The sequence below is a fragment of the Nansenia antarctica genome, assembly GCF_963989245.1.
Source record: "Nansenia antarctica genome assembly, chromosome: 7".
NCBI classification, from domain to species: Eukaryota; Metazoa; Chordata; class Actinopteri; order Argentiniformes; family Microstomatidae; genus Nansenia; species Nansenia antarctica.
In genome coordinates this window covers 513,098-540,104 of record NC_137677.1, presented here as the reverse complement: position 1 = coordinate 540,104, position 27,007 = coordinate 513,098, and the positions used below count along the sequence as shown (strand labels likewise).

General features: G+C 44.8%; 4 protein-coding genes across 11 annotated transcripts in view; 3 read left to right on the top strand and 1 right to left on the bottom strand.

Moving 5' to 3' along the window:
• Positions 1-4,121: 4,121 nt before the first annotated feature.
• On the top strand, positions 4,122-12,475 carry LOC308162318 (allantoinase, mitochondrial). 2 transcript variants are annotated; one of them, XM_080536475.1, is made up of 11 exons: positions 4,122-4,355; positions 5,411-5,562; positions 6,822-6,936; positions 7,506-7,652; positions 8,153-8,198; positions 8,425-8,518; positions 8,923-9,109; positions 9,284-9,422; positions 10,460-10,632; positions 10,887-10,919; positions 11,277-12,475. In XM_080536475.1, the coding sequence occupies exons 1-11, from the start codon at positions 4,215-4,217 to the stop codon at positions 11,424-11,426; spliced, it is 1,377 nt and encodes a 458-aa protein (XP_080392601.1). In that variant the 5' UTR covers positions 4,122-4,214; the 3' UTR covers positions 11,427-12,475. The 2 variants fall into 2 exon arrangements, with proteins under 2 accessions (XP_080392601.1, XP_080392600.1); XM_080536474.1 differs by having other exon boundaries at positions 4,122-4,358.
• A 131-nt stretch (positions 12,476-12,606) lies between these two features.
• On the top strand, positions 12,607-16,967 carry agxta (alanine--glyoxylate and serine--pyruvate aminotransferase a). Its single transcript, XM_080535665.1, has 11 exons — positions 12,607-12,867; positions 13,709-13,901; positions 13,985-14,049; positions 14,209-14,309; positions 14,416-14,486; positions 14,889-14,973; positions 15,059-15,157; positions 15,736-15,805; positions 15,957-16,052; positions 16,172-16,300; positions 16,748-16,967. Exons 1-11 carry the CDS (start codon positions 12,709-12,711, stop codon positions 16,853-16,855), a joined length of 1,176 nt encoding a protein of 391 aa, XP_080391791.1. The 5' UTR covers positions 12,607-12,708; the 3' UTR covers positions 16,856-16,967.
• Positions 16,968-18,487: 1,520 nt separating this feature from the next.
• On the top strand, positions 18,488-20,650 carry dtymk (deoxythymidylate kinase (thymidylate kinase)). The gene is made up of 6 exons (XM_080536249.1): positions 18,488-18,633; positions 18,747-18,824; positions 19,274-19,382; positions 19,826-19,916; positions 20,178-20,375; positions 20,501-20,650. The coding sequence occupies exons 1-6, from the start codon at positions 18,582-18,584 to the stop codon at positions 20,609-20,611; spliced, it is 639 nt and encodes a 212-aa protein (XP_080392375.1). The 5' UTR covers positions 18,488-18,581; the 3' UTR covers positions 20,612-20,650.
• Positions 20,651-21,330: 680 nt separating this feature from the next.
• atg4b (autophagy related 4B, cysteine peptidase) overlaps positions 21,331-27,007 on the bottom strand; it is a 5,703-nt gene continuing 26 nt past the window's right edge. Inside the window, exons 1-13 of one of the 7 annotated variants that reach the window (XR_013937573.1) lie at positions 26,996-27,007; positions 26,163-26,264; positions 25,878-25,949; positions 25,336-25,434; positions 24,983-25,084; positions 24,565-24,637; positions 24,088-24,167; positions 23,545-23,783; positions 22,965-23,047; positions 22,630-22,770; positions 22,078-22,134; positions 21,582-21,705; positions 21,331-21,460 (exon numbers count right to left, since the gene is read on the bottom strand). The exon at positions 26,996-27,007 is cut by the window's right edge and continues 26 nt beyond it. Coding sequence is in view for 4 of the 7 variants with exons in the window: in XM_080536243.1 (XP_080392369.1) it covers positions 21,387-21,460; positions 21,582-21,705; positions 22,078-22,134; positions 22,630-22,775; positions 22,969-23,047; positions 23,545-23,783; positions 24,088-24,167; positions 24,565-24,637; positions 24,983-25,084; positions 25,336-25,434; positions 25,878-25,949; positions 26,163-26,264; positions 26,996-27,005 (1,257 nt within the window). In the remaining 3 variants the exon portion in view is untranslated. Of the gene's footprint in view, positions 21,461-21,581; positions 21,706-22,077; positions 22,135-22,629; positions 22,776-22,964; positions 23,048-23,544; positions 23,784-24,087; positions 24,168-24,564; positions 24,638-24,982; positions 25,085-25,335; positions 25,435-25,877; positions 25,950-26,162; positions 26,265-26,376; positions 26,493-26,995 lie in introns of those variants that run through there. The other 6 variants (XM_080536244.1, XM_080536243.1, XM_080536246.1 and 3 more) reach the window with 6 other exon arrangements.

The following is a 27,007-nucleotide window of genomic DNA, read 5'->3' as shown; positions in this document are numbered from 1 at the left end:
GTCAGTCTGCGCCATAGGTTCGAGCAGGCCTAGATGATCATGACCATTATTGACATCTCACTACCGTGTCACCTTGGCCTGTGAACACACTCCTCTATACACTCCTCTGGTCCTGCTGGACATGTCAGCGATCACACTGACGTGACCTGATATGATTCATAAAACCATAAAACCATAACGTGCCACTAGTTGGACAGCCGCTGGCCCAGGTGTGCTGAGTTACAGCTGATTGGGATGTTTTGTTTGTCCAGATGACATTACCTTCAACAGTCTCTACCTGCGACGTGTCTTATTAACCTGGTGTGGTTACTGTCAACCAGTGGCCAGATACCATGAGCATGTAGATCTAACCTTATCTAACCTTATCTAACCCTGATACTGTAGATCTAACCTTATCTAACCTTATCTAACCCTGATACTGTAGATCTAACCTTATCTAACCTTATCTAACCCTAATATAGATCTAACCTTATCTAACCTGATCTAACCTGATCTAACCCTACTACCATGTTGGCGATCGAAGGAGAGTCGCCAGGCTGCGTAGTAGCAGAGTAGCAGGTTTTATTAATGTGTCATATGATGATGATGTTCCCATGTTCTCCCACGTCAACATGAATAATAAATCGCCCCATGAGATATTCCCTACAGCCTCGTTTTTAATGTCATTCAACGTTTGCAGGCAGGAAAAGTGCTATACAAATAAAAAGTTATTATTATTATTATTAATAATAATATTATTTAAAATTCATCATAAATGTATTAGAGGTATGATGCTATTCGCTGTGACTTCATCTGGTTAGTGATACGCATCTCTCTGCCGACGGGTCTTAATCTGGTACCAAGCCCATGAATGACAGAGCGTTTCATCACAACCTTCTAACAAAATTGTACTGACAATTAAAACAAACAATTTAAACAGGTTATCACAGAGCCATACTGTTACATCAATATTTAACCCTCCATGTATGTATTTCCATCCTCCAGACATTGTCTGACTTGTTGACAGCTTCTCAATAGCCGCACCCCACACCACCACCATCCCTTCCCCAGGAGATCATCCAACACCAAACAAACAAACGCCGGCTCATTAAAACTGCATTATCCCCAGAACAATGGACAAAGATGTGGTCCTCCTACCTCTGTGATGTCTGTGAAGCCTTGTCCCTGTTTACAGGCTTGTTTGCTGAGCTCTTCTCTGTGTCTATCAGCTCCCACTCCCACCTCTCTCCTCCTGTCTCCACAGACTGGTCCTCCTGCGTTGTCTCTGCCCCGCTGGCAGCTTCCCTTCTGCCCTCCACCCAGAAGGAACAACCCCGGGTAGAAGTAACACCGTAGAGGGGTTAGGAGACACCCTGCTTTAGCCTGGTCCGTGTGACGGTCGGTTTCTTGCCTGTTTGACAACCTTAGAAGCCAAAATGGCTCTGCTGTTGTCTGCCTAGGGCAAGGATGCTGAGCAGCGCTGAGCTAGTGACATCATCACCCAGGGAGGCAGCGGCATCAATGCAGCAGAGAGAGAAAGAGAAGGGAGAGAGGGAGGGGGAGGAGAGAGAGAGAGAGAGAGAAGGGAGAGAGGGAGGGGGAGGAGAGAGAGAGAGAAGGGAGAGAGGGAGGGGGAGGAGAGAGAGAGAGAAGGGAGGGGGAGGAGAGAGAGAGAGAGAGAGAGAGAGAAGGGAGAGAGGGAGGGGGAGGAGAGAGAGAGAGAGAAGGGAGAGAGGGAGGGGGAGGAGAGAGAGGGAGAGAAGGGAGGGGGAGGAGAGAGAGAGAGAGATTAGTATCCTCAGGGGAATGGAGCACACACACAAAACCTCAACCACTCGACCTGTGTTGTGAATAGGTATAACTGATTTCTGTAGCAGCTTAACTGAACTGCAGTATACAATATACATGCTGTAGGAAGAGAGAGAATTAGAAATACTGAAAACTAAAGGTACATTTATTTTGAGGGACAATGGAAAGCTTAAGCCACCACTATTCTGTCTGGTGAATTAAGCCTTTGTAGGTCAAGCTTTAGATATCAAGCTGTGAGGATACAATAAAAACAAAGCATCTCTCTGTGCAGCGACATGGGAACTGGGAATGTTCTCAGGTTTGATAACCGAACCCGAGTTACTGCTGTATGTCAGAGCTCATGGGAAGAGAAGGGTCTATATCAGGGTCTATATGAGGGTCCTGAGTGTGACACACCCAGACTATTCAGTTGACCTCAAACCACTACTGTTATTCAGGTTTATAATGTTATGATTATGTAATAATAATAATAATAATAATAATTATTATTATTATTACAATAATGTATATGTAATAGTTTTTTTTTATCCTCAATGTTTTTGGATTGGTTAATGATGGATGGATTACTGACATTTTCCCCAAATAAATATATGTGTTGCTTGATATGAATAAAGCCGTATAATGACGCAGCTGTATAACATCTGCAGTATGCAACACTCATTGATCATTAACATTGATTTATAATGAAATCATTGTCTATAATGGCTGCCCTTTTACCCTCTGTTAAGGGTTAACTACCTGGGGGTTAAAGGATGACATCCCATTCCCAAAATGTGACAGAAAATATCTCTCTAAATCCCATTGCAAGTCATCCTGTAATGATCTCTCAATAGAAGACATGCACACTGCCCCTCCTCCTTGACTCATCTTTGGCTCAGACTTGCCAGGGGTTGAATTAAGGTCTTGTTTGGAAACACAGAGGTAGTAGTATAATTGGATTCTAATTCAGAAATCTGATATGTAACATAACTGAGTTAATTATGGTTCTTCAAGATCAAGTTATTATCTATCTATTTAGTGTTTCGGTCAAATGTTCCCAGTAAGGTAAATTGTTTGATCTATATTCTTGATCTGGACATCATTCACACAGGCTGGTACCTTGTACATCATGCACACATTAAACGGTTGGATGATGAATGATATGTTGTGTGTGTAGAGAGAGAGAGAGAGAGAAAAAGGGCCATGGGTAGTGTCCATTGTTAATGAGGTTTACTCACAATAGAGGTAGTGGACGGGGACTGTCTATCTGGCGGCTCTAGAAGGTTCTACCATGGCAGGGCAGGCTGGGGCGCTCACGTTTCAGCCCCGGTGAAACACAATGCAGTTGGGTTTTCTGACCTTGCTCTCTGCACAGCCTCGATCCAGACATGCTAGTGACTGTCAGACGCCCTCCTCCTCCTCTCCTCCTCTCCTGTCTCCCTCCTCCTCCTCTCCTATCTCTCCTGTCTCCCCCTCCTCCTCCTCCTCTCCTATCTCTCCTGTCTCCCCCCCTTTCTGACTCACTCTTCCTCTCCCTGCTCCATCTGATGCAACTGCTGTCTTTAACTCACACACCGTGTCACGGTCTGGGTGGACCTGTACTGCTGTCAGTGTAGCGAGTGTGTGTACACACCGTCATCATATCATTTAATAAATGACATGCGTATTGACTCAGCTCCCCATGGCCACACAAACACCAAACAGAGGGTTATTTAATGACAGATGACAGTGAAGTGATGATGTCATATCTGTAAACAACACTTACTGTGTTTTATTCCAACTGTCTGCTGTATGCTTAATAGATGGTTGGCTCCTCACTACATACATGATTGAGAAGTAGACTTCATACTGTACTAGAGGAAGAGGTCGAACAGAGCAGGAGGTTTGGAGTTGCTGTTGACCACAATAAGGAAGGGAATGGAGGAACAGACACGGTGCTGGTCTGACTAGCCCAGTTCTGCCTCTTGCTCCATGTCTCAGTTTAGAGGCACTAGGACCTGAATAATTTATAGGTAGAATGAGTTGTTGCAGCACGCCCCGGCTGACGTGTTCTCTTAAAGAGATGCACACCGTCCTCCCCTCTCAGCCTCTCAGCCCAGGACACCAACCCTCACTCCACGGGTCTATAAAACCATAGACAGATCACAATAGACACAGATAGCCTTTGTATGCCTAATAATGAACAAGATGACTTCATTCACTGTTTATCTGTTTACAAAGCTGAGCTCCTCTACCTACAGGGCTGATCATTACACTGTCGGTGCGGAGCAGAGGTCAACGACCTCTTTATCTTTATCAACCATGATCTTATGCAAGGGGGGGAGGGGCCTGCATCATAGCACACTGAACTGAAACGCAACATATCTGAGACCTAAAAGGAGAGTCAGGACTCTCTCTGTTATACTGTTATACTCTGTTATACTGGTACTAGAGAATAAGACAGAATAATGGAGCCGGGGTCAACGGTCAGGGCGGTCAGGAGCAGCAGGGTGCTGTGTGGCGATGACATCCGCCCTGCCCTCATCCTCATTAAGGACGGGAAGATCCTCAACATCCTCCCAGACGCAGGCCTGGATGTTGACTGTGAGGTAGTGATAGGATGTGTTTTTACATTGTGCTTAGGTAAACCCTGAATACTTTATCATCAGTAATTATGTTCAAGTTGTAACATCTAAAGTGCTGACACTTCCTGCAAACTCTCTGTATCAGCACAAACTGCAAACAGGCTTGTCTGTGTAATTAGAACGAAGCCAGATTTAGACTCAGAGAACTTGACCAGAGACCAGCATAGGACCTGGGTCAATAGATCAGTATATTTAGGAACGGTCGGTCAGCTGACTGAGAGTCAGGTAACTGTTGACCGGAACGAACAACCCGTTATGGTAAAGAGCAGAGGCAAACTGGCTTCTAACTTTAGTATGTAAACAACATGTATGACTAGAGACCGGTGATTGGCAAGGTGCAGCTGTTTCCTGTGTCAGCGGAAATCTAGGATATAAGGGCCACGGTAAAGTGTCATTCTGTGTGTCTCTTGTGCCTGCTGTGATGAGAGGACACCCAGCGCTGTATGGGAATAAACTTATATCTTAATTGTCTACTTGAGCAAATCTATCTATTAATTACTGAATGGGGAAAGCATCTCGGCCTGCCGCCCATCATCTGACATTCACCCACTATCAATTGGCGTAGTGGGCTGCGTCTCATGTACAACATACGCCCCCTGTTGGAGAGAGAGAGAAAATATTCAGATGTGTTACTCTAAATCTGCCATGGAAACCAAACCGTGCAGTTTGTCATAATTCGTAATTGCTCACTCGCTCACTGTACTGTAATAACTTATATAACATAACATATCGTGATCTTAGAATGATAAGGTTCTATATCCGTTTAGGGCAGTTCAGAGATATTGAGCGTCAACGTTTTTACATTCCATTATGTTTTGTGAGATGGAACCTTTGTATTTTATGAATTACTAACTCAAGAATGTCAACATTCGAAAAATAACACCACACAGGCATTAATAAACACCTAATGGATCAGATTATGTAAAAATAATCAATTTTTACCAAAAATGGAGATAGAACCTTATAATTCTAACATCAGGATGTGATATAACACTGATTCAGAGTTAATGTGATGGCAGGTGTTAGACGTGGGTGACAGTGTGGTGATGCCGGGCATCGTGGACAGCCACGTACACGTGAATGAGCCAGGGAGGACCACGTGGGAGGGCTTCTGGACCGCCACACGGGCCGCCGCCGCGGGAGGGGTCACCACCATCGTGGACATGCCCCTGTAAGGATATGGAGTCATTACCCTGACCCTCAATCCACACACAGAGGTTAAGGGTCATAGATAGAGGGAGCAGGGTAAACAGATTGCATAAGAACTCTTTTAAAGCTGACCTGTTAGGAATACCGTTAGCCACTTTGGTTTTCGTGAGCCAACCGTCTCAAAAGAACGTGAGAATCCAAAACATATGTGTGAAACGCACATTAAAGGTCGACAGTTGAGAAGAGATTTAGGGGGACAGTTGCCCTCTCTCTAGCTATGCAGATTGATGGGAATCTAGAATTTCTCCCCTCAATAACTGATAGTGCCTTCAAGAAGTAAGTAAAATGTATTTATACAGCACCTTTCCCAGACCAAGGGTCACAAAGTGCTTTACATAACACGGAAAAAGACACAATAAAACATAATACAAGAGCGAAAGCCACAGCAGGTTAAAACAGGCAAAACAAGTGAAAATAAGAACAAGTAACAGACAACAGGTGTACAACAGCATCAGCAGGACACAGAGAGACAGGCCCTATGGGCTATCCAAAAGCCTGTCAAAACAAAACAGTCTTTAGCTGTTTTTTTAAAAACCTCGACCGAGCCAGCTGATCTAAGATCCAAGGGCAGAGCATTCCAGAGCCTGGGGGCCACGGTTTGGAATGCTCCATCACCCTGGGTCTTCAGTCTGGCACGGGGGACAACCAGCAAAGAAGTGGGCGGACAGAGGTCGAAAGATCATTCACCAATTATTCTGTGATAATGTTTTCTACTTCTAGACGTCTCCAGGAGACATTTCTATCACCATCGTGTGACATGTTTAGATATTCCCAGATTAGGCATTACATCACAAATCATTGTGGACAGATTGGAACATGATCAAAAATTCTCCAACAAATACTGAAACATATTTTATCAATATAATTAGGCACCATATACCCACTCGAATCATTCCCATATTTATAATAATCTGTTAAGGGATTTACCAGACAACACCTTACACATCAAAAACATGGGAGTTGGAGTTAAATGTTATAATTGAAGATGGGGATTGGGAAACATTATAAAGGTAGAAACAGTAATATGTGGAAGGAGTTTGATTGGAAGACAAAGACATGTTTCTTTAGGACACCTTTGGAAGTCTCAAAATGTGTAGATACCCCCATAGTTTTATCTGTTCTCTGTTTACTTCAACAATTAATACAATATACTTACTTAGTGTATTCGACTACATGTAGGCATGTTGTGTGTTAAAAAGGTGCTTCATCCTCTCCCCACAGCAACAGCATCCCTCCCACCACCACCCTGGAGAACTTCCATCAGAAGATGCAGGTAGCAGAGGGGCAGTGCTTCGTGGACACGGCCTTCTGGGGAGGCGTTATCCCAGACAACCAGGTACTGTTGGGAATGTCTGGACACACTTACAAGCTCTCTGGTCAATCTCAAACAGACCACAGTGGTGACAGGGGGCCTGTGGTTTCCACTTATGATACAAGTGCTGATAGTGATGCTATGTCTCTCTCTCCATCTCTCCCTCCCTCATCCCTCCATCTCTCTCTCCCTCCATCTCTCTCCCCCTCCCTCCATCTCTCTCTCTCTCCCTCCATCTCCCTCCCCCTCCATCTCTCTCTCTCTCCTCTCTCCCTCCATCTCTCTCTCTCCTCTCCATCTCTCTCTCTCCCCCTCCATCTCTCCCTCCCTCATCCCTCCATCTCTCTCTCCCTCCATCTCTCTCTCCCTCCCTCCACCTCTCTCTCTCTCCCTCCATCTCCCCCCCCTCCATCTCTCTCTCTCTCTCCTCTCTCCCTCCATCTCGCTCTCCCTCCATCTCTCTCTCTCTCCTCTCCATCTCTCTCCCCCCCTCCCTCATCCCTCCATCTCTCTCTCCCTCCCTCATCTCTCTCTCTCCCTCCCTCATCCCTCCATCTCTCTCTCCTCCCTCCCTCATCCCTATGTCTCCTCAGATGGAGCTGAGGCCCATGCTGCAGGCAGGAGTAGCTGGGTTCAAGTGCTTCCTGATCCACAGCGGGGTGGACGAGTTCCCCCATGTGACCGATGGTGATCTGCACAAGGCCATGAAGCAGCTGCAGGGCACAGGCAGCGTTCTGCTGGTAACTCAGATACTCAAATACATCCTCATAACATTCACTGAGCTTTCAGTATACAAGTATATTACCAAATCGAGAGCTTAGAATGATACGGTTCTATCTCCGTTTAGAATGATACGGTTCTATCTCCGTTTAGAATGATAAGGTTCTATCTCCGTTTAGAATGAGAAGGTTCTATCTCCGTTTAGAATGATAAGGTTCTATCTCCGTTTAGAATGATAAGGTTCTATCTCCGTTTAGGGCAGTTCAGAGATATTGTGCGTCAAAGTTTTTACATTCCATTATGTTTTTGTGAGATGGAACCTTTGTATTTTATTAATTACTAACTAAAAAATGTCAACATTTTAAAAATAACACCACACAGGCATTAATAAACACCTAATGGATCAGATTATGTAAAAAACTCAATTTTGACCAAAAATGGAGATAGAACCTTATAATTCTAACGTCACGAAATATGCACATAACATTGGCTATACTTACTCTGTTCCCCTGCTGTGAAGTTCCATGCTGAGAGGGACGTCCACCAGCCATCGGGAGAAGAAGGGGGTAAGAATCATTTTAACGCTGACAGCTGCTGAAATAGAAGTTATGCCACTTAGGGATTACAAAGATTAAGTAAGATGAAAGCATATTTCCATGCAGGCCACTAATGTACTACTACTGTTACGCTACAATTACAATAAGGAACATGCCTAGACCATTTATTATTCAGTTGATTGCTGTATACGTATTTATACACACTTTGGCCATGTGTGGACTCACATCCCTCCAGATCCCTGTGAGTACTCCACCTTCCTGAAGTCCAGGCCTGACGTCATGGAGATGGACGCTATTCGAATTGTCACTGAGCTCTGCCTGCAGTACCAGTGAGCAGATCAGCATGTCCACTATCAACATTACGTGATCTTAGAATTATAAGGTTCTATCTCCGTTTAGGGCAGTTCAGAGATATTGAGCGTCAAAGTTTTTACATTCCATTATGTTTTGTGAGATGGAACCTTTGTATTTTATTAATTACTAACTAAAAAATGTCAACATTTAAAAAATAACACCACACAGGCATTAATAAACATCTAATGGATCAGATTATGTAAAAAACTCAATTTTGGAGAACCTTATAATTCTAACGTCACGATTATAGTGCCGTAATCACGTTGTATTCTCTGCTCATTGTTTTCTCTTGTAGAGGTTAGACATCAGCAGTAATAACATTTAGAGAGATCCCACTCTAGTCTGTACTGTACAGTGTATCCCTTTCTTATCCACTTAGGGTACGCTGCCACATTGTGCACCTGTCCTCTGCCCAGCCGCTAGGGCTGATCCAGGCAGCCAGGCAGGCGGGAGCCCCCCTGACCGTGGAGACCACCCACCACTACCTGAGCCTCTCTGCAGAGCACATCCCTTCAGGGGCCACCCAGTTCAAATGCTGCCCCCCCATCCGAGGAATAGCCAATCAGGTGACATGATTATGGACACAGGTTGTTTAGGAGGAGAGGGTAAACTCTTTCATCTCTGTATCACATAAGGGGTCACACAGGGGTCAGTCAATCATATCGTTAACAGTTTATTATTAATAACACCTGAACATATGATGTCAATTAAAACGTATCAAACATCTTCTGCCCCACCAGGAGCAGCTGTGGTCGGCTCTGAAGGCTGGGCAGATCGACATGGTGGTGTCGGACCACTCGCCCTGCACCCCCGACCTGAAGAAACTGGACAGCGGGGATTTCACTCAAGCCTGGGGAGGAATCTCCTCTCTGCAATTTGGTAAGATCCAGCAGCACTGGTGGACTCAGGGGGGGGGCAGGCGGGGTGACCGCCCCTCCTGGTGCCCCCACGGTTGAAAAACGTCGCACTAAAGTGCCCTTTTGAGTGGCAAAAATGAAAGGACGTGCCCTATTGGTGCCCCTCCAATGGTCTAAACTTGACCATGTGCCCCCACCGTTGAAAAACGTTGCACTAAAGTGCCCTTTTGAGTGGCAAAATAAGAGGATGTGCCCTATTGGCTGCCCTTCCAATGGTCTAAACTTGACCATGGCGTCCCATGTTGTGCAGTAGGTGCCCTTTTTTCGCCCCTGCCCTTCAAACAGCCTGAGTCCGCCACTGTGACCAGCAGCCCAACCAGTGACTGGTTATCTATGAGATTCTGTACTCTACAGTACATTAGCAATGCCACATTTTATAGCTTAATGACCATCATAGGCACTTAGACTGAAAGGAGGTGTCATTTTTTATGATTGTTTTGATTGTTCTTGCATTTCCATACACATTATATTCATACGTACATTCGAAGATATGACTTCTATAGCAGCAGGTCTCCCTAACCTCCCTCCTGCTGATCATAGTGCTGCTCTGTGAACCTCCCTCACAGGGCAAAGTCCACAGGGAGGTAAACACACGGTGTGTTACTAGTTTACAAGACAGTGTAATTATTGACAGTCACAGTACAAGGTCTGGTCAAAGTCTCTCCACTCACACCAGGACAAACAGTGATCATCCAACCAAGCCAGTGTGGTGTAGTCTACGTGATACGCAGGACTACGCCGTATACCCACTAGGAAAGGCCAAGGATTTCCATAACAACGTTTTGTGACAGAACTTTCACTTTCATTCATGTAATTTATATATATATATATAACGTTAGACAGGGAGCGCAGATGTATTTTTTTGGCGTTCCGAAATGAACGATATGAGGCTGGGAGGGAAAAATCACAACATACCCACTAGAAAACACTAGACTACACCACTGAACCAAGCTATGACATCATCCATATAGTGATTCTCACCTGTCATTGTTACTGCAGGCTTGCCTCTGTTCTGGACCAGGGCCAGTAAGAAGGGCTTCACCCTGCCGGACGTGGCGAGGCTGCTCTGCCAGAGGACAGCACAACTCTGTCGCCTTGACAACCAGAAGGGGAGCCTTACCCCTGGTCACGACGCTGACTTGGTCATCTGGGACCCAGAGAAACAGTTTGAGGCTAGTATCAGACAGAGTCAAACATGTCGCTCACAACATAGCATCTGCTGGTAGACAGCATGTCTAACTCTATAGGCTCTTCTATTGATTCTTTGATTCAGGATCTCATTGGCTGCAGAACCTAAACTATAATCAGTTCTCTTTGTTGCTCTCTTGTCTTATCATCCTATTATTATTACGTTGGGTTGAGTACAATGTTATTCTTGAATGTAACGCCACTATGCAGGTGTAATTTCTGTTGTTACACTTCCTAGGTGAAAGAAACAGGAATACATCATAAAAATAAGGTAAGGTGACATAAACATTGGCTTTATCATAACATTGTGGAAAGTATAGCATAAAGAATAGCCTATTCTCTCTCTCTCTCTCTCTCTGTTTCTCTCTCTCTCTCTCCCTCTCTCTCTCTCTCTCTCCCTCTCTCTCTCTCTCTCTCTCTCTCTCTGTTTCTCTCTCTCTCTCTCCCTCTCTCTGTTTCTCTCTCTCTCCCTCTCTCTCTCTCTCTCTCTTTCTCTCTCTCTCTCTCTCTCTCTCTCTGTCTCTCTCTCTCTCCCTCTCTCTCTCTCTCTCTCCCTCTCTCTCTCTCTCTCTCTCTCTCTCTCTCTCTCTCTGTCTCTCTCTCTCTCTCTCTCTCTCTCTCTCCTCAGCTGACTCCCTACCTTGGCCTCACATTGCAAGGGGAGGTTCAGGCGACCATCGTCCGGGGAAGGCTGGTGTACAAGCAGGGCTCCTTCTCCCCTCAGCCGCTGGGGAAGCATCTCCTCATCCCCCAGGGGACGACCCACGCCCTGCTGTGAGGGAGGACCCACGCCCTGCTATGAGGGACCAGGGGACGACCCACGCCCTGCTATGAGGGACGACCCACGCCCTGCTGTGAGGGACCAGGGGACGACCCACGCCCTGCTGTGAGGGAGGACCCACGCCCTGCTGTGAGGGAGGACCCACGCCCTGCTGTGAGGGAGGACCCACGCCCTGCTGTGAGGGAGGACCCACGCCCTGCTGTGAGGGAGGACAGCCACGTCTGTTAATACGCTTGACTGGTGCAGCACAGAGTTTAATAAACAAACAAAGCATTTTCATTAGACTCTTTTACTGACTCCAAAATTATTTATGGACCTGAGGAATTCTTGGCTTATAGTTCTGGTCCCCCTGCACCACGAGGACAACACAGCCCGATACACAAGTTGGAGACCCATAAGTGTCACAATATTTACAAGAAAATGTGAAGTGAAAAGTGCACAAATCTGTTGCTTACTGCCAGGAGTGTGTAGGCACGTGGCTTGCGGCCTTGAGGCTAAGCTTTGATTTAAACATTGATAAAGTGACAGGTCAGGTGGTCAAGAATTTCTCAGGTCTTTATAATAAAATTATTTTGCTTCATATCGTTTTCTAAATAAGCAAGCTCGTTTTTGTTTTTTTTATCTGTAGCTGTGTATTATGACATCATCTGGTTTCATCCATTCATTCATTCATTCAAGCATTCGTTTTGAGAGGCCAGACTTTGATCACACACATACTGGCAGATTTTTTACTGACAGATCTTTAGTTGGCCTGTCCAGTCTCCTGACTGCCTCTGTGTCACTGACCAAACAGCCACTGGGAGAAATCTATAGACCATAGAAAAACTCTCACAAGTGCACATTTTTAAAGTTTATTTTGTCAGGGAAATGCACTTGCTTACAATATATCCATTACTCAAACCTTAACCCTGTCTCACTGAATTACTTGACATTACACAAATCAATTTAATCTGAAAGTCTGATAAAGAAAACGTTTCTTGGTATTCTATTTGGTATGATAAACATTTGTAAATGTGTCTGTTGAATAAATCTGTGCTTTTACCTTATTTTTGTGTGTTTTACAATGTAACTTTCACTTGCTAATCAGTATGTAAACAACAGACAGAAACGCAGCAGCCAGCAGGGTCAGTGACGAGGTAGAGGCCTGGTTGGTCAGGTGAGGGGTGGAGGGGTGTGTGTGCTCAGTCGCTGTTCAGTTCAGTTCCTGATACCCAGACTGACTGGCAGCCCTAACCCTGTACCAGCCACCCACCAGCCTGGAACCAGCCCTCCACCAGCCATGGCCTCCGTTTCTATTCCGCCACCAAAGTGCCTGGAGAAGCCCTTCGTGGCTCCGCACCGCCACATGTTCGGACCGGGACCTTCCAACGTTCCTCCTCGCATCCTGGCGGCCGGGGCCAACCCGATCCTGGGACACATGCACCCAGAAGTATTCCAGGTAAATAGGCTATACGCTACAGACTCAATGAATTGAATGATCATCATCCACAATCACGTTGCAGACACTCTTTTACAAAGCGCACAGACTTTTACGCGCAGCCCCAATGACATTGACGGTTTTACGCGAAACGTTCCTGTGTTCTCCCAGCTGATTTGGGACTTTGATACTTAGTTACACAGGGTGGACGCACGTCGAATGGTTCACGGTCTAAAACAAATAATTTCTGATGCTTGTGCTTTTATTAAATACTTATTAAATAAGATAAGCCAAACCATTGTAGGAGATGTACTAATTACGAATGAATGCTTACCGAAATAGTGCCCATAGAAGCGTCTTGTGAATGAATGAATGTATGAATGGTCTTTATTGTCATTGATATAGTACAGGTACCATACAACTACATTTGGGAGGGGGGGCTCCCCTGGTGCTAGGAAAGAAAAACTAAAAACAAGAAGGGGAAAGAGCTGGTTTACATAAATAAAGGCTATGTACACTATCCACTATACTATACTATACAAATAAAACACTGTGCTGTACTCTATGCTATGCTATAAATATCCTAACATTTCCTATCTCTGAACCTTATGTACCCTAGGGTTGTCATATTGCACATAGTGTTATTGCACATTCATTTAAAGTGTCGCAGTTTGCAGGTTTGAAATGTTCACAGTTGTGTTTCAGTATTGCACTTGATTACAATCTAGTAGCTGCCATCAAGTTGTCTAGATTGTCCAGGGCCTAGAACCTAGGTCTTTGCTGTGTTCAGGGCCTGAATGGCCCTGGGGTAGAAGCTGAGTGTGTCAGGAATTTGTCTGACAGCATTGTGTTTGTTTCATAGATAATGAGTGACATCAAGAGTGGCATCCAGTATGCCTTCCAGACCAGGAACAACATGACCATCGCTGTCAGTGGCACCGGACACACCGCCATGGAGTGTGCCATCTTCAACACCGTGGAGCCCGGAGAGAGTGTCCTGTCTGCGGCCAACGGGATCTGGGGAGAACGGGCGGCAGAGATGGCGGAGAGGATAGGTACTTTACTGTCACAAACTATCTGAGTTTTCCTTTGAGTTTAACATGTTGTGATTGAAATACATTTCTTGCAAATGCAACAGGTGCCAGAGTTCACACCATTGTGTCACCTGCTGGTGGCTGTTTCACCAATGAGGAAATTGAACAGGTAATGCTCAAACTCAATGACACAAACATCTTTTTATATAGTAATCTTCTGTATACTGACTATCTTTACCAAATGGTTGGATGCTGTCTGACACATTCTCAATTCTGTCAGTGAAAAGAAATCTGGAGTCTAATTGGTGACACCCTTGTTCCCCCCCAGGCGCTGCGTAAACACAAGCCAGTGCTGTTCTTCCTGACCCACGGGGAGTCCTCCACAGGAGTGGCTCATCCCTTAGACGGCATCGGGGAGCTGTGCCACAAGTAAGACCCCATACTCACCACTTTAACCTCACTTCAAACCAAATGGTTAAAACAACACAGGAGGAGAAAATGCCTGCGAACATTACCTGACTGTTCCTTCTTCAAGGCACAACTGTTTGTTCCTGGTTGACTGTGTGGCATCGATGGGAGGTGTACCTCTTTACATGGACAGACAAGGTACTATTTAGTATAGTATCCCAGGGAATCAGACCTTTGGACCAGTGGTTCTCAAACCTCTCCTCGGGGACCACCAGCCGTTCCACATATTTGATCTGTTCCACCACCAGCACACCTGATTCAACTAATCAAGTACAGACCATAATTGCTTTGCACTTGATTAGTTGAATCAGGTGTGCTGGTGGTGGAACAGATCAAATATGTGGAACGGCTGGTGGTCCCAGAGGAGAGGGTTGAGAACCACTGCTTAAGACAAACATTTCTAAATTGGCTACAGAGACAGTTAATTACCATGTATATGTGAGTTTTGTGTGTTGTTACTTGTCTGTTGAACAAATATGTCATCAATGTTGCCAAGTTTATTAAATGTGGATGTGGATATGTGGGTTATGTGGTTTGCAGGCATAGACATCCTGTACACGGGCTCTCAGAAGGTCCTGAACGCCCCCCCTGGGACAGCACCCATCTCCTTCAGTGAACGAGCATGGTGAGAACATACACTTGTTGTTGTTTTAAAGATAGATAAGTAGATTTTGTCTCAGAACACATTTCAACGTTCAACTTCTATCCAGCCAGAAGATGTTCAACCGGAAAACCAAGCCCGTGTCCTTCTTCCTGGATATGAGCTGGCTGGCCAACTACTGGGGGTGTGACGGCAAACCTGCAAGGATGTGAGGTTCTCCTTTATATATGTTACGGTACATGTGGGAAAACTAGGATTAGGGTTAGGGTTAGAGTTAGGGTTAGACATGCCAGCATGTACCAAGTTGACGTAGCACCTAACCCTAACTCTAGTATTCCCACATGTACCGTAACATAATATATAAGTACCACTGCATCACCAAACAACAACCAAACACAACATACAACTGCTCACATTCATTATCTGTCCCTTATTTTGTTTCATATACATATATTAGGGCTGGGACTTAAAACACGTTAATTTCTATTAATTAATTACAGAAAAAATAACTCATTAACTTTTTTTAACGCATTGTAATCACACTTTTATTTTTTCACACATTGTGTGTTCCTGTGGTCTGTGTAGCTAAAATAGACAGGATTTTTCTGCTTTAAACTTATGTCTAGTCATTGATTCACTTGTATACCAAATCCATTTGAATTAGAAACTGTTGCTTCTCGTGTCAAATATGCGATTAATTAATTACAAAGCCTCTAATTAATTAGATAAAAAAAGGTTTTTAGATTGTACACCAGTGTATTTTACAGTACTGTCTTATCTCTGCAGATACCACCACACAGGGCCGGTGTCTGCGTTCTACTCTCTGAGGGAGAGCCTGGCCATCCTAGCAGAGGAGGTGAGGGGGGGGGGGGGGGGGGGCAGTTAAACTAGGCTCCTATTGGATGTTACACATTAGGTGAATTCTTGAATTCAATATGGATAGTCTATGCTGTAGCATGTACGTAGCTGTAGCTGCTGATGTTACATGAACCTGTTTGATCTCCCAGGGGATTGAGAACTCCTGGGAAAGACACAAGGAGGTGGCTGAGTACTTCCACACAGGCCTGGAGAACATGGGGCTCAAGCTGTTTGTGAAAGACAAGGTACCCTAGTTACTGCATCTACAGTCTGTCCAGTGCTTTAACCTTTGAACTATGACAATCTGTGCAGAAGACACTTCACTGACTCTCTCCTCTCTCTCTGGTGACGGGTGTCTGGGTAGAATGTCAGGCTGCCTACAGTCACGACCATCTTAGCTCCTCCGGGATACGACTGGAAGGAGATCACAGCCTACATCATGAAGCACCACCAGATAGAGATCTCTGGAGGCCTGGGGCCGTCCGTGGGCATAGTGAGTATGGCTGCTGGTTCTTAACCAGGACAGAGAGACACACTGTTATAGCGGCACCATACTTGCATGACGTTAGAATTATAAGGTTCTATCTCCATTTTTGGTCAAATGGGGTGTTTATTAATGCCTGTGTGGTGTTATTTTTTTAAATGTTGACATTTTTTTGTCAGTAATTAATAAAATACAAAGGTTCCATCTCACAAAACATAATGGAATGTAAAAACTTTGACGCTCAATATCTCTGAACTGCCCTAGACGGAGATAGAACCTTATCATTCTAGACGGAGATAGAACCTTATCATTCTAAACGGAGATAGAACCTTATCATTCTAAACTCACGACTTGTGTTAAGAAAGCTCTTAATAATTGGCCCCTTCCCTCTTCACTCTCAGTGTGTTATCTCAGTCAGACAGGTATAAACACCTGGTCTGTTGTCTCCCCTCTCAGGTGTTGCGTGTGGGACTGATGGGATGTAACAGCAGTAAGGCCAATGTTGACATGGTCCTGGAGGCCTTGAGAGACGCTCTCAGACACTGCCACAAGAGCAAGGTGTAGATCACATTGTTGTCTCCAAGTCCAAAACAAGTCACTACGCTTCGCATCTCTGATGAATAGAATAGTGTTTGTTCATCTAAACAGTGTTGTGTAAATTCTGAATAAAACCCTTTTAATTGATTTTTACATTTTCCGTGTCGTTCATTTCCGGGCTTCTCTTTCTTCTGAAGCAGACGATTTAAATCCACTGTCAACAGAGGACGGCCCCTTCATCTTACAAGGGTGTTACACAAAAATATTGGTAACACTATTTATTATAGATAGTGAACTGAGGTTTATGTGTGCAATTACTGTAAGTTTATGTGTGTAGATAAACCCCAAAAGTAGCCTATAGCAAACTTCCATTTGACATGAAATAAAGGATGCGTGGTTTGTTTGTTCAACACATTCTATCATCAATGGTTTGCCCTTTATTTTGGGTACAATGGTATGCTGATCAGGGATATTGTACTTCACTGAGTGGGGTGGATCATATTACAGTATTGATTTACATCATAAAAATGACACCAAAATATGAAAACATGCCCAAATCCGATGGCCCCCGGTAATGTATTTCTGACATCAATCAATGTATATATTATCTTTATATTATAGTACATAGGCCTATACTATGCAGGCTATACTGATCATCACATTGGCAAATGCATCATCTATGCTCGTTGAACAGATGTATTAATTATCTTATCTTAACAAAACACATGTAACACTTATCTGGGGATTTACACGGCAAGTCTGTACCTGCTGGTCTCCTGAGCCCTGATCCCTCCATCCCTCTTTCCCTGTGAGAAGTACTTAGCAGGAGCCTCAGTCACCATTTAACAACCCTCTCAGTGCTCTGTGTGTGGCGAGGCCAGGTGTGTGGCAAGGCCAGGTGAGCTCCTCCATGGGGGTGTTGATGAAGCTAAGCACCTGGGAGGTGGAGAACTTCATCAACACCCCGACATTCAGCTGGCTGATTCCAGACATCCTTGAGCTTGGACATGATGGTCACCTTTTCATTGATAACAGGTGGCTTGAAAAGAGCATTAGCTTTGTTCCACTGACAGATCAGACCAGGGTAGATGACGTCACCCACCAGCTGGAGGTGACATCTACAGGAAGTTACCAAAATAAAAGCCCCCCAACTTTTTTCCAGAAAAATAGCCAAATTAAAAATGTATTTTCAAAAGTATAATAATCAACTGCAAATTGATGTTATCTAAAGTTATCAGAATTTAAACATTTATTCAGATTTGTGTTCTACACACAAAAATACATTATTTGAACATCCCTCTCGATTGATTAATTTTTTATTTTATTTTGTTAGTATTTTTTCACTGTTTGTTTACCATTTGCGTCCTCTCTGCGGATGGCCTGAAGCCACATATCTCTCATTTTACTGTCCTTCGCTCTTTGGGAAAGTAAAGAATCGTAACTGGGACTTTTTTTGTAAAAAAAATATTTGAAGTGAAACATGCTTCCCAGCAGCTTTTAGACGAGCACCAGAAGCTTCCCGCGCTCGGTTTTCGAAAGTGGTGACGTAGTTCAGAATGTTGAATCACCCGGAAGCGGAAGTGGGGTTTGTTGACAGAAAGGGCGCGTAACTGTGTGTAACAAGTGACTTGTCGGCGTTTGAAGTGTAATACTGCAATAGTGCAAATACTTTAGCTTAGTTTAGTTTACGAGTCAAGTTAAAGGAAACATTATATATTTACATTAGATAAACATTGATGCTCTGCTCGTAACCATGACGTGCAGACGAGGAGCTCTCATCGTGTTAGAAGGAGTGGACAAGGCATGTATTTTGAATGTTGTAACTGTTTTTAAATGTGTTGTTGTACGGCGACCTTGAGTGCCATGAAAGGCGCCTTATAAATGATATATACATATAAATGTATTATTATCAAGGCAGGGAAAACGACACAATGTCAGAAGCTGGTCACAGCCCTGCAGCAGAGCGGCCGGCCGACAGAGATGATGAGGTTCCCAGGTGAGATCAACCCTAACCCTGCCACCTAGATCATGACTTTATACACATGTAGCTACGTACAGTAAGCAAATGCATGTAATGATGTAATGATCATATATACCTAAAGCTGTCTGAGTCCCAAAGCACACAAAAGTGAGGGAGAGGGAGAGAGAGGAAGAGACAGAGAGAGGAAGAGACAGAGAGGGAGACAGAGAGGAGACAGAGAGAGAGAGACACAGAGAGAGGGAGGGAGAGAGAGACACAGAGAGAGAGAGAGGAGAGGGAGGGAGAGAGATATACCTAAAGCTGCCTATTGTTAATCACACTGACCAATGCTTTCATCAGAGGTGCTATAATTAAGTATATGGGAGATATCTAGTTTAATTCTTAATTTCTAAATAGAAAGGTCATTATTTTCAGACATGATGTAGTGGCATATGATACTGTAGGTCAAATCTTTTTTTTTGCAGATAGAACTACACAAATTGGCCAGCTGATCAGCTCCTATCTTGAGAAGAAAAGCAACTTGGAGGACCACACCGTGCACTTACTATTCTCTGCCAACCGCTGGGAGCTCGTGTAAGACACATCTGGACATGTTCATCATAGTTTTATGGATAATAGTACAACATTTATTCATGCTATTTCTATTAGGTTGGTAGGCTACTCCCAGGCCAGGAGAGGCCATCAACATTCATGAATTATGCTAAATGATCATTCACTAGTGCTCAGTAGATCACAGCAGAATAGCATTTACATTTAGGGCATTTAGCAGACGCCATATTCCAAAACGACTTACAATCAATACATGTTAATACTAAGCAAGTTAATCATCAATCCACCAGTCATAGCAGGAAGAGTAATCCAGCTCAGGCCCGGGGCCATTGATAGCCTACATTATGTTTTGATTCGCTGCTACACTGGTCACAGAAAACGAATCACTGTTGCTACATAACGGTTTGTTAGATGAAGATGTTCTGAATGAATGTAGATCTGATCTGAGAACTGTTCCTCATCCTCAGGCCTCTGATGAAAGAGAAGCTGGAACAGGGGATAAACCTGGTGGTGGACAGGTACGCCTTCTCTGGAGTAGCTTTCACTGGTGCCAAACCGGTGAGTTCCTATGGAAAACAATGTCCTGTCTCCCCACCCATACAACGTCCTGCTGTCTACCCACCCGACTGTCCCTGGTGCTATGGATTTTTAGGCACACATGTTGTTAGGACATTTCTGTTAATAGAAGTAGAGATTAACAGTAAAGAATGGGTGAGAGAGAGGAGGGATGACATGTTGAGGTGTCGGAATCAACCAGGAACCTTGTGATGACGTGGTATACACAGTGTAGTGTCACTAAGCGCCCCTCTCTGTGCGTAGGGCTTCTGTCTGGACTGGTGTATGAAGGCTGACGTCGGGCTGCCCAAGCCGGACCTGGTGATGTACCTGCAGCTGAACCCCACGGAGGCGGCAACGCGGGGTCAGTTTGGGGACGAGCGCTACGAGACCTGCGTCTTCCAGAAGGCCGTGCAGCAGAACTTTGAGAAGCTGATGAAAGACGACTCGATCAACTGGCAGGTAAGAGGACCTGAGGAGATGTGGGTGTGGTTGCTTCCACCGTTCAATACAGCACAAGAATATGATTCCCCCTGTAAACCAATTGATGTGCACCAGATGGTAATCTTCTATGTGGCTCCTCCTAGGTGATTGATGCAGCCCAGAGCGTTGAATCAGTGCACACAGACATCAAGACTCACAGTGTAAATGCCATCAGTGCAGCGGCAGATCAGCCAATCAGCGAACTATGGAAGTGAGCCTGAACACGTTGTGACTTCCTGCCTACCTGCCCTGCCCTGGACTGGACTGGTGATAATTGACCATTTCAGACCATCATCCATCTACTTCTTACTTGTATAGAAATGAAACACAAAAAGTTTTTTTTGCCTTTAATGTAACTTTGTAATATATTTTTCCTTTGCATTTGCATTTCCATCCCTCTGTCCTTTAATGTATGAGTAAATAAATAATCTTAAAAAGAACTTGTGTACATTGGAGACATGTGGGGGGGGCTACTGTGAACAACGTATGTATGTTAATCTACTTGGTCTGCAAATTGACTAAACCAACCATCTGTTTTTCATTCAGTTGATAACATCAGATAATATCAGTGACAAAATCCAAGAGTGTAGCAAACAAACATGATGGATTTAACCCAAAGTTCACCTCACAAACACCATCAACCTTGTTATGCTTTTTTCAACTTGTGGGGTAGAGAGAAAGGCACCATGTCACTTCAAAATAAACCTTTTTAAAGTGTTAAGACTTAAAATGGGAACGACACAATGTGAAGATGCTGAACACACTGAACTTGTCCTGAGCTCCTGCTAGGCAGCAGTCTCCACAGAGAGCAGTTAGTTAGTGGCTGTTTAGAAGAGCGCTGCTGTGTGACGTAGATGACTGCCGTTGGTGCTAGACTGGCTAGTGATGTCACCAGTAATCTTCCACCCCCCCTTTGGCTTCCCTTCTGATACAGAGAAGAATCTTCCGGGTACTCTTCCCAGCAAGCAAACCGTTCAGCCCTCGTCTCGCTCACAGGGACAGGATCTCAAACTCCTCGTCCTCCGAGTCAAAGAACCTCTCCAGTCTGTCAGTGTCTGAGAAGTCTGGGGTGTGAGGAGGAGGAAGAAATGAGACTCATCAACATAGTCACAAAACAACACCAACGTCTGATTATTTATAGTCTGTAAATAGAAGTAAATGATAATATCATCAATATTCCCCTACATGATGTCGATTGGAATTCTTGATGTTTACCAAGAGGGAGGTTGAGTACATCTGCACTGGCCAAGTGAGACGGTTGACAGTCTACCAGTTCAAACATGGGTAGGCCTCCTCGACTGCAGGACAGCTGGAAAACAGGACAGTTAGTCACAAGTGCACCTAGCGCTCTGCTGCACCGTAGGGCCCAATGACAGCCTGGCTCTGAACCACAGCAAACATAGCCGTTATAATACAATAACGTTATAACACATCAACATTCTAATACATCAACATTCTAATACATCAACAGGACACATTCAAGTAACTGCCACTGCAATTCAATGTTCAAAGTGGTCGATTCAGCTTTCTCATTTTGCTATTATGCTCCTTTTGTTTTGTTCATGTAGATATTTGTTTATGTTTTATTCCACCTTTTGTGAATGTTGTGCGCTGTTACATACATATTTACATACATATTTATGTATATTAAATACACTAAATGGAGAATATAAAAACGTACCTTTCGGATGCGCGCACACCAGTCGTCAAAGTCATCCTCCGTTCTGCAGAAGAAACCCTGGTAAGCGTCAGAAACACAGGACAGCTGTGGGATGTCTGGCTGACTGCAGTTACACTTAAATATGACTCAGCTGTATGTTCCAGCCTAAATATGGAAAGTAGATGTCGTCATTTACATCATAACGTGATGGTTAGCAGAAGGACCCATTGCTATCATTAAGAGATATGTGATATCTGGATAAGCAGAACAGGGCTCGACATTAACGCCGTTTTACTTGTCTGGAGCAAGTAAAACCTTCGCCGGGTTTGTTTGCGCGAGCACGACGACGCTGCTGGATCCTGGATATTTTTAGAACAACAGACAACAGACAAGAACAACAGACGGCGCAGGCGCCACACACAGGTAAACATATCCAGGATCCAGCAGCGTCGGCGCGCTCGTGCAAACAACCCCGGCGAAAGTTTTACTTGCTCCGGACAAGGAAAACGGAGTTAATGTCGAGCCCTGCAGATGGTCAGTATGGTTTCCCTCCAGCCCTCCTGGCGTTCTTACCGCTGCGATGGAGGGGTCCAGCTCACAGATGTGCATGCGGCAGGGCGGGTGCTGACAGTGGTAGGTGTCGTCAGGCACCTGGCCGTCCTCACACGGCTCCACAGAGGGCTGGGTGGTGTGTGGGTCCAGGTAGATGAGCTCCTCTCCTGAGGTGAGTGAAAGGGACATCATGAAAACTAGCTTGACTTTGCAAGTCACACCATCCAGAGGTTCCAATACACACGAGGTGTCTGGCTGAGTGAGATGTTGTTTGATTCTTATTTCCAAACAATAACACTGAGGTGAGATCTTTCATATTCAATTACAAAGTTGGGTTAGTGCAACATTAGCACAACCTACCCACGAAGCCTATGAAGTAATGGGCGCTGTTGGGTTTCCCTCCGATCACACCCAGGGACTGAGGGAGCATGAAGCATTGCTGTGCAGAGAGGAGAAGAAGAGGGGTCATAGTACCCCTAACACCCCATAGCACACCAACCCTAACCCTCACAGTGTCTTAAAGGAGCTGGGCATAAGTCTGTTGTAAATCTGACACCATAGACAAATTCAGTTCAAAGTTCCAAAAAAAACAACATTCTCCCTAAAAATAATATAACCCCCCCCCCGCCCCCGAAATGGACTTGCAGTATTGGACAATAGCTGTCATGTTTCTCCTTTCTCCTCTTCAATTGGAAGAGGCAGCCACCAGAGACAGAAAGGCTGATATCGGGTCCATTTGCCAAGAACACCCCTGGACCATTCGTAAATTCTATATTTCATTCAAGTGAATATTTAATTCCCTGATCACTACCGATTACACTTTTAGAAAGCTCAATAGTGCTACACATTGCACCTCTAACAGATAGGCTGTGAGTGAGGTTGTGAGTTGTTGTCAGTTGTCTGTGGGTGGGCAGCACACGTCTCTCTCAGTCCCACCTTCAGGGTCTCGATGTAGGCCTCGTTGATCTCGCTCAGGCCCAGCCGGAGGGGGATGAGCAGCACCAGGGGCTTCCAGAGGGCCGTCTCCTCCTCCGCCAGGGCGCAGGCTCCCTCCAGGGCCGTCTCCTCCTCCGCCAGGGCGCAGGCTCCCTCCAGGCAGCCGTTGAGGCTCCGCAGCCCCTCCGGCTCGGCACAGGCGGCCCCTCCGTAGTCCAGCCAGGGCATACACAGCCGCTCTGGGAAGAACACATGAGACAGAGTCAGACAGCAGCTCACTCAGCCTCTGTTTATTATGAGAGGGTCAGTTGCATCATCGTTTATGTGCGAAAATGTGCTACAGAAATAAAAAGTGATTAATGTATTGATTGATTGATTGATTGATTGATTACTGGTCTATAGGTGTTCCTGGGTCTGCTGGACAAGCGGACACTGATTAGAAGTATTACATTATGAATATTACTACCACCCTATTAGACCACTACTTCTGTCATAAACATTGATGATGCAGAGGTGATTATTTAGTACCATGACTTCACTCACTGATCTCCTCGATGACCACGGTGTTGTCCATGGCAACGTGCACGGCCAGGCGGCTCCAGGAGTCAAACACGGCTAGTTTCCTGGGTGGACATAACCAAATGTAATACATGATATATTCTTTTTTTTATTCTTTTTTTTTTGTTAAGTTATGTTTTCTGAGTGGGGCAGTCCCACTCACATTTTTCATTTCATTGGAATGTAGTGAAGACAGACAGGAAAGTAAGGGAAGAAGGGAGAGAGGTCATGTCAGCAGGGCATGGGCCGGATTCGAACCCATGCCGACATGGGCATATGTGTGCACTGTAGACCGCGGTGCTAGACCACTGGACCACCCCAGGCCACTAATACATAATATATCTTAAATATAGCATGTGCATGTGATGGTGCTGTTCCTCAGGGCGGCCCCCTGCTCATATCCCTTCATAAGTGTGCAGTCGCTCTCCTGAAACAAAGTCATGTGCCGCTCTACGCACTTACTTTAGTACCTGAGCCACCGTGTTGGGTCCGTACCACTGACCTATGGACTTCCCCTCCCCAACGCCCATCTGGGCTGCAGACAAACATCAGAAACAAATGTCATTAGTATGTACAGTATGTAATGTTAGTATGAACAGTATAGGAATTTGTCTAATTACAAAAAATTTAATACGGTATGACTGAATATACTGAAATGTGCTAACATTGAAAATACACCTGTGTGTTCGGTTATGGGGAATTGTGTGCGGGCACTTTAACGCCGGTCACTGGGGTGTGACGTATGGGGGTTATAGGTGGCATTTAAGGAAGTGTTGTATGTTGCTATGGGCGCTATGTCAACAGTTAAATAAATAGCTTTATACTGGCACCAAGTCTCCGTTTCGTTTGTACGCTCCAACTCCTACAAATGAATATTTACCAATCTGATGTATGGAATAGTAGCTGTCTTTCTTGTCAATGAAAGCGTTGAGGATGCTGATGTACTCTTCTCTCTGCTTCTGCCCTCTGGCCCACCTCCAGTCTGTTAACAAAACCCACCATTAAATACCATCATCAGCTGCCTGAAACAAGAACGTCATTATATAGCCTGCTTCAAGTACAACAGTGCAGTAAGAGATCTGTGCCAGACAGAGAGATCATGTGGTGCAGTATGGGTGTCTGACATCTACAATGAAAGACACTAATGTTGAACAGGACAGATTTCATACAAAATCCAGATTTTTTTCTTCCTTTTTATTGTTTTTCAGAGCAGATCCAGATGTTTGGGCCTACCTCGGCCTAGATGCCTGCAGACCAGGGCCTCGCCTAGCACCATCTGCCCACATCGCAGCATGCAGCCCCAGCCTGTGTCAGACGTGGGACCCGTTCCTCCTGCAACAGATTGTAATGTAAATGTACCACTGCTGATCTACTTGGTACATTCCAAATGTGGGGAAACTTAGGAAAAGTCTAACTGGGGTCCTTGGGATGGCCCAACATGTTGAGACTGTAAAGGGTTAAGGGTTTATGGTTACAATATCTTTTTATTGAAACATACTGCAATTCAATCCTGCACAGATCAGCCTTAAAACATGTAACGTTAAGTGCCTGTTACTTGCCGCTTTCAGTTTAGATCTAGTAGTTCTAGTTCTAGCACAGATGTATTTGTATGCCGTTAAGCGGCATTAGTCAACTACATGCTCACATCCAGTCATCCGTTCACTGCTCTCCATCAAAAATGGCACATCCATCAATAATATTAGCCAACAGGTCAGGGTTCAGTCGACCCAAGGATCCCTGTCCTGTGGATTGTAAGGTTGCTACATAGTACTCACCGATTGGCTGGAAGTTTTTTCTGTATGTGAACCATAACCGTGAGGTGACATCAGACAGGATCTCGTCCCTCTCTGAATAAACAAACAAAGAGAATGATTTAGCTATGAACACAGTGCCTGCAGACGTGTCTGGAGTACTATTGGTGTTGAGTTTTCAACTTTTTCATAATGTTTACAATGACAACATGGATTGCGCAATGTAGAAGATCATGTCATCCTTTCCAAGCCCTGACATCAGTATAATAGTAACATTATAGTTATAATATTGAGGTTATTCCAGGTTACCTGTCAGTGCGTTGAACTGTTTCCCCAGAATCCACACAGGTTCTGACGTCTCGGGGAAATCCTCAAACTCTCCAAAGCGAAGTGTGTCGTATGTGAGAGTGGCTGAGACAAGACAAAACCACCATCAGGATGCCAGAGCCAGGCTATGAGGATGATTGGGTTGTTAACCCTAACCCTAAGCCTAACCCTTGATTAACCCTAACCCCTAACCCACCATCAGGATGCTGCCAGCCAGGATGATTGCGACGCAGAATGACTTTGCAAAACACTGAGCTGGCCAGAAGCTGCCTGCCAATGTCTCCTACAGCTCTGCCTGGTGGCTCTGGCACGGAAACACACATCACCCAGGGCAGATCACACTGATCTCTATCAAAGGATCCTTGTCTTGTATGACCCTTAGCTCACCCTAACCCTTACTAAGCTGCTACCATCCAGCAGAGAGAGTCAAGGACAGAAACACAGCCCAAACTCTACTTATATGACCCATATCTAAGCATTGGCTAACTCTAAGGCCATGCCTGTGGACTAGACTGTCAGTGCAAGTTGCTGTTTCACACACAGGCCAGACAGGCAAGCTGCTGTGTGTCATCTGACAGCTAGCAGGCTAAGCTAAGCTAGGCTATCTATCTCTGATGGCTTTCACATGTTATCTGACAGCTAGCAGGCTAAGCTAGGCTAACTATCTCTGAACGCTTTCACACATCCAAACATCAACAACTGATATCCTGTCTGGCACTTGATATAGATAAGATATAAACATGGCTTTAGTTTGTTTTAGATGCTTAAAATACACGAATGTTAGAAGACAAACTGTTCTTGTTTGAGTGTCCTACCTGCATCCATCC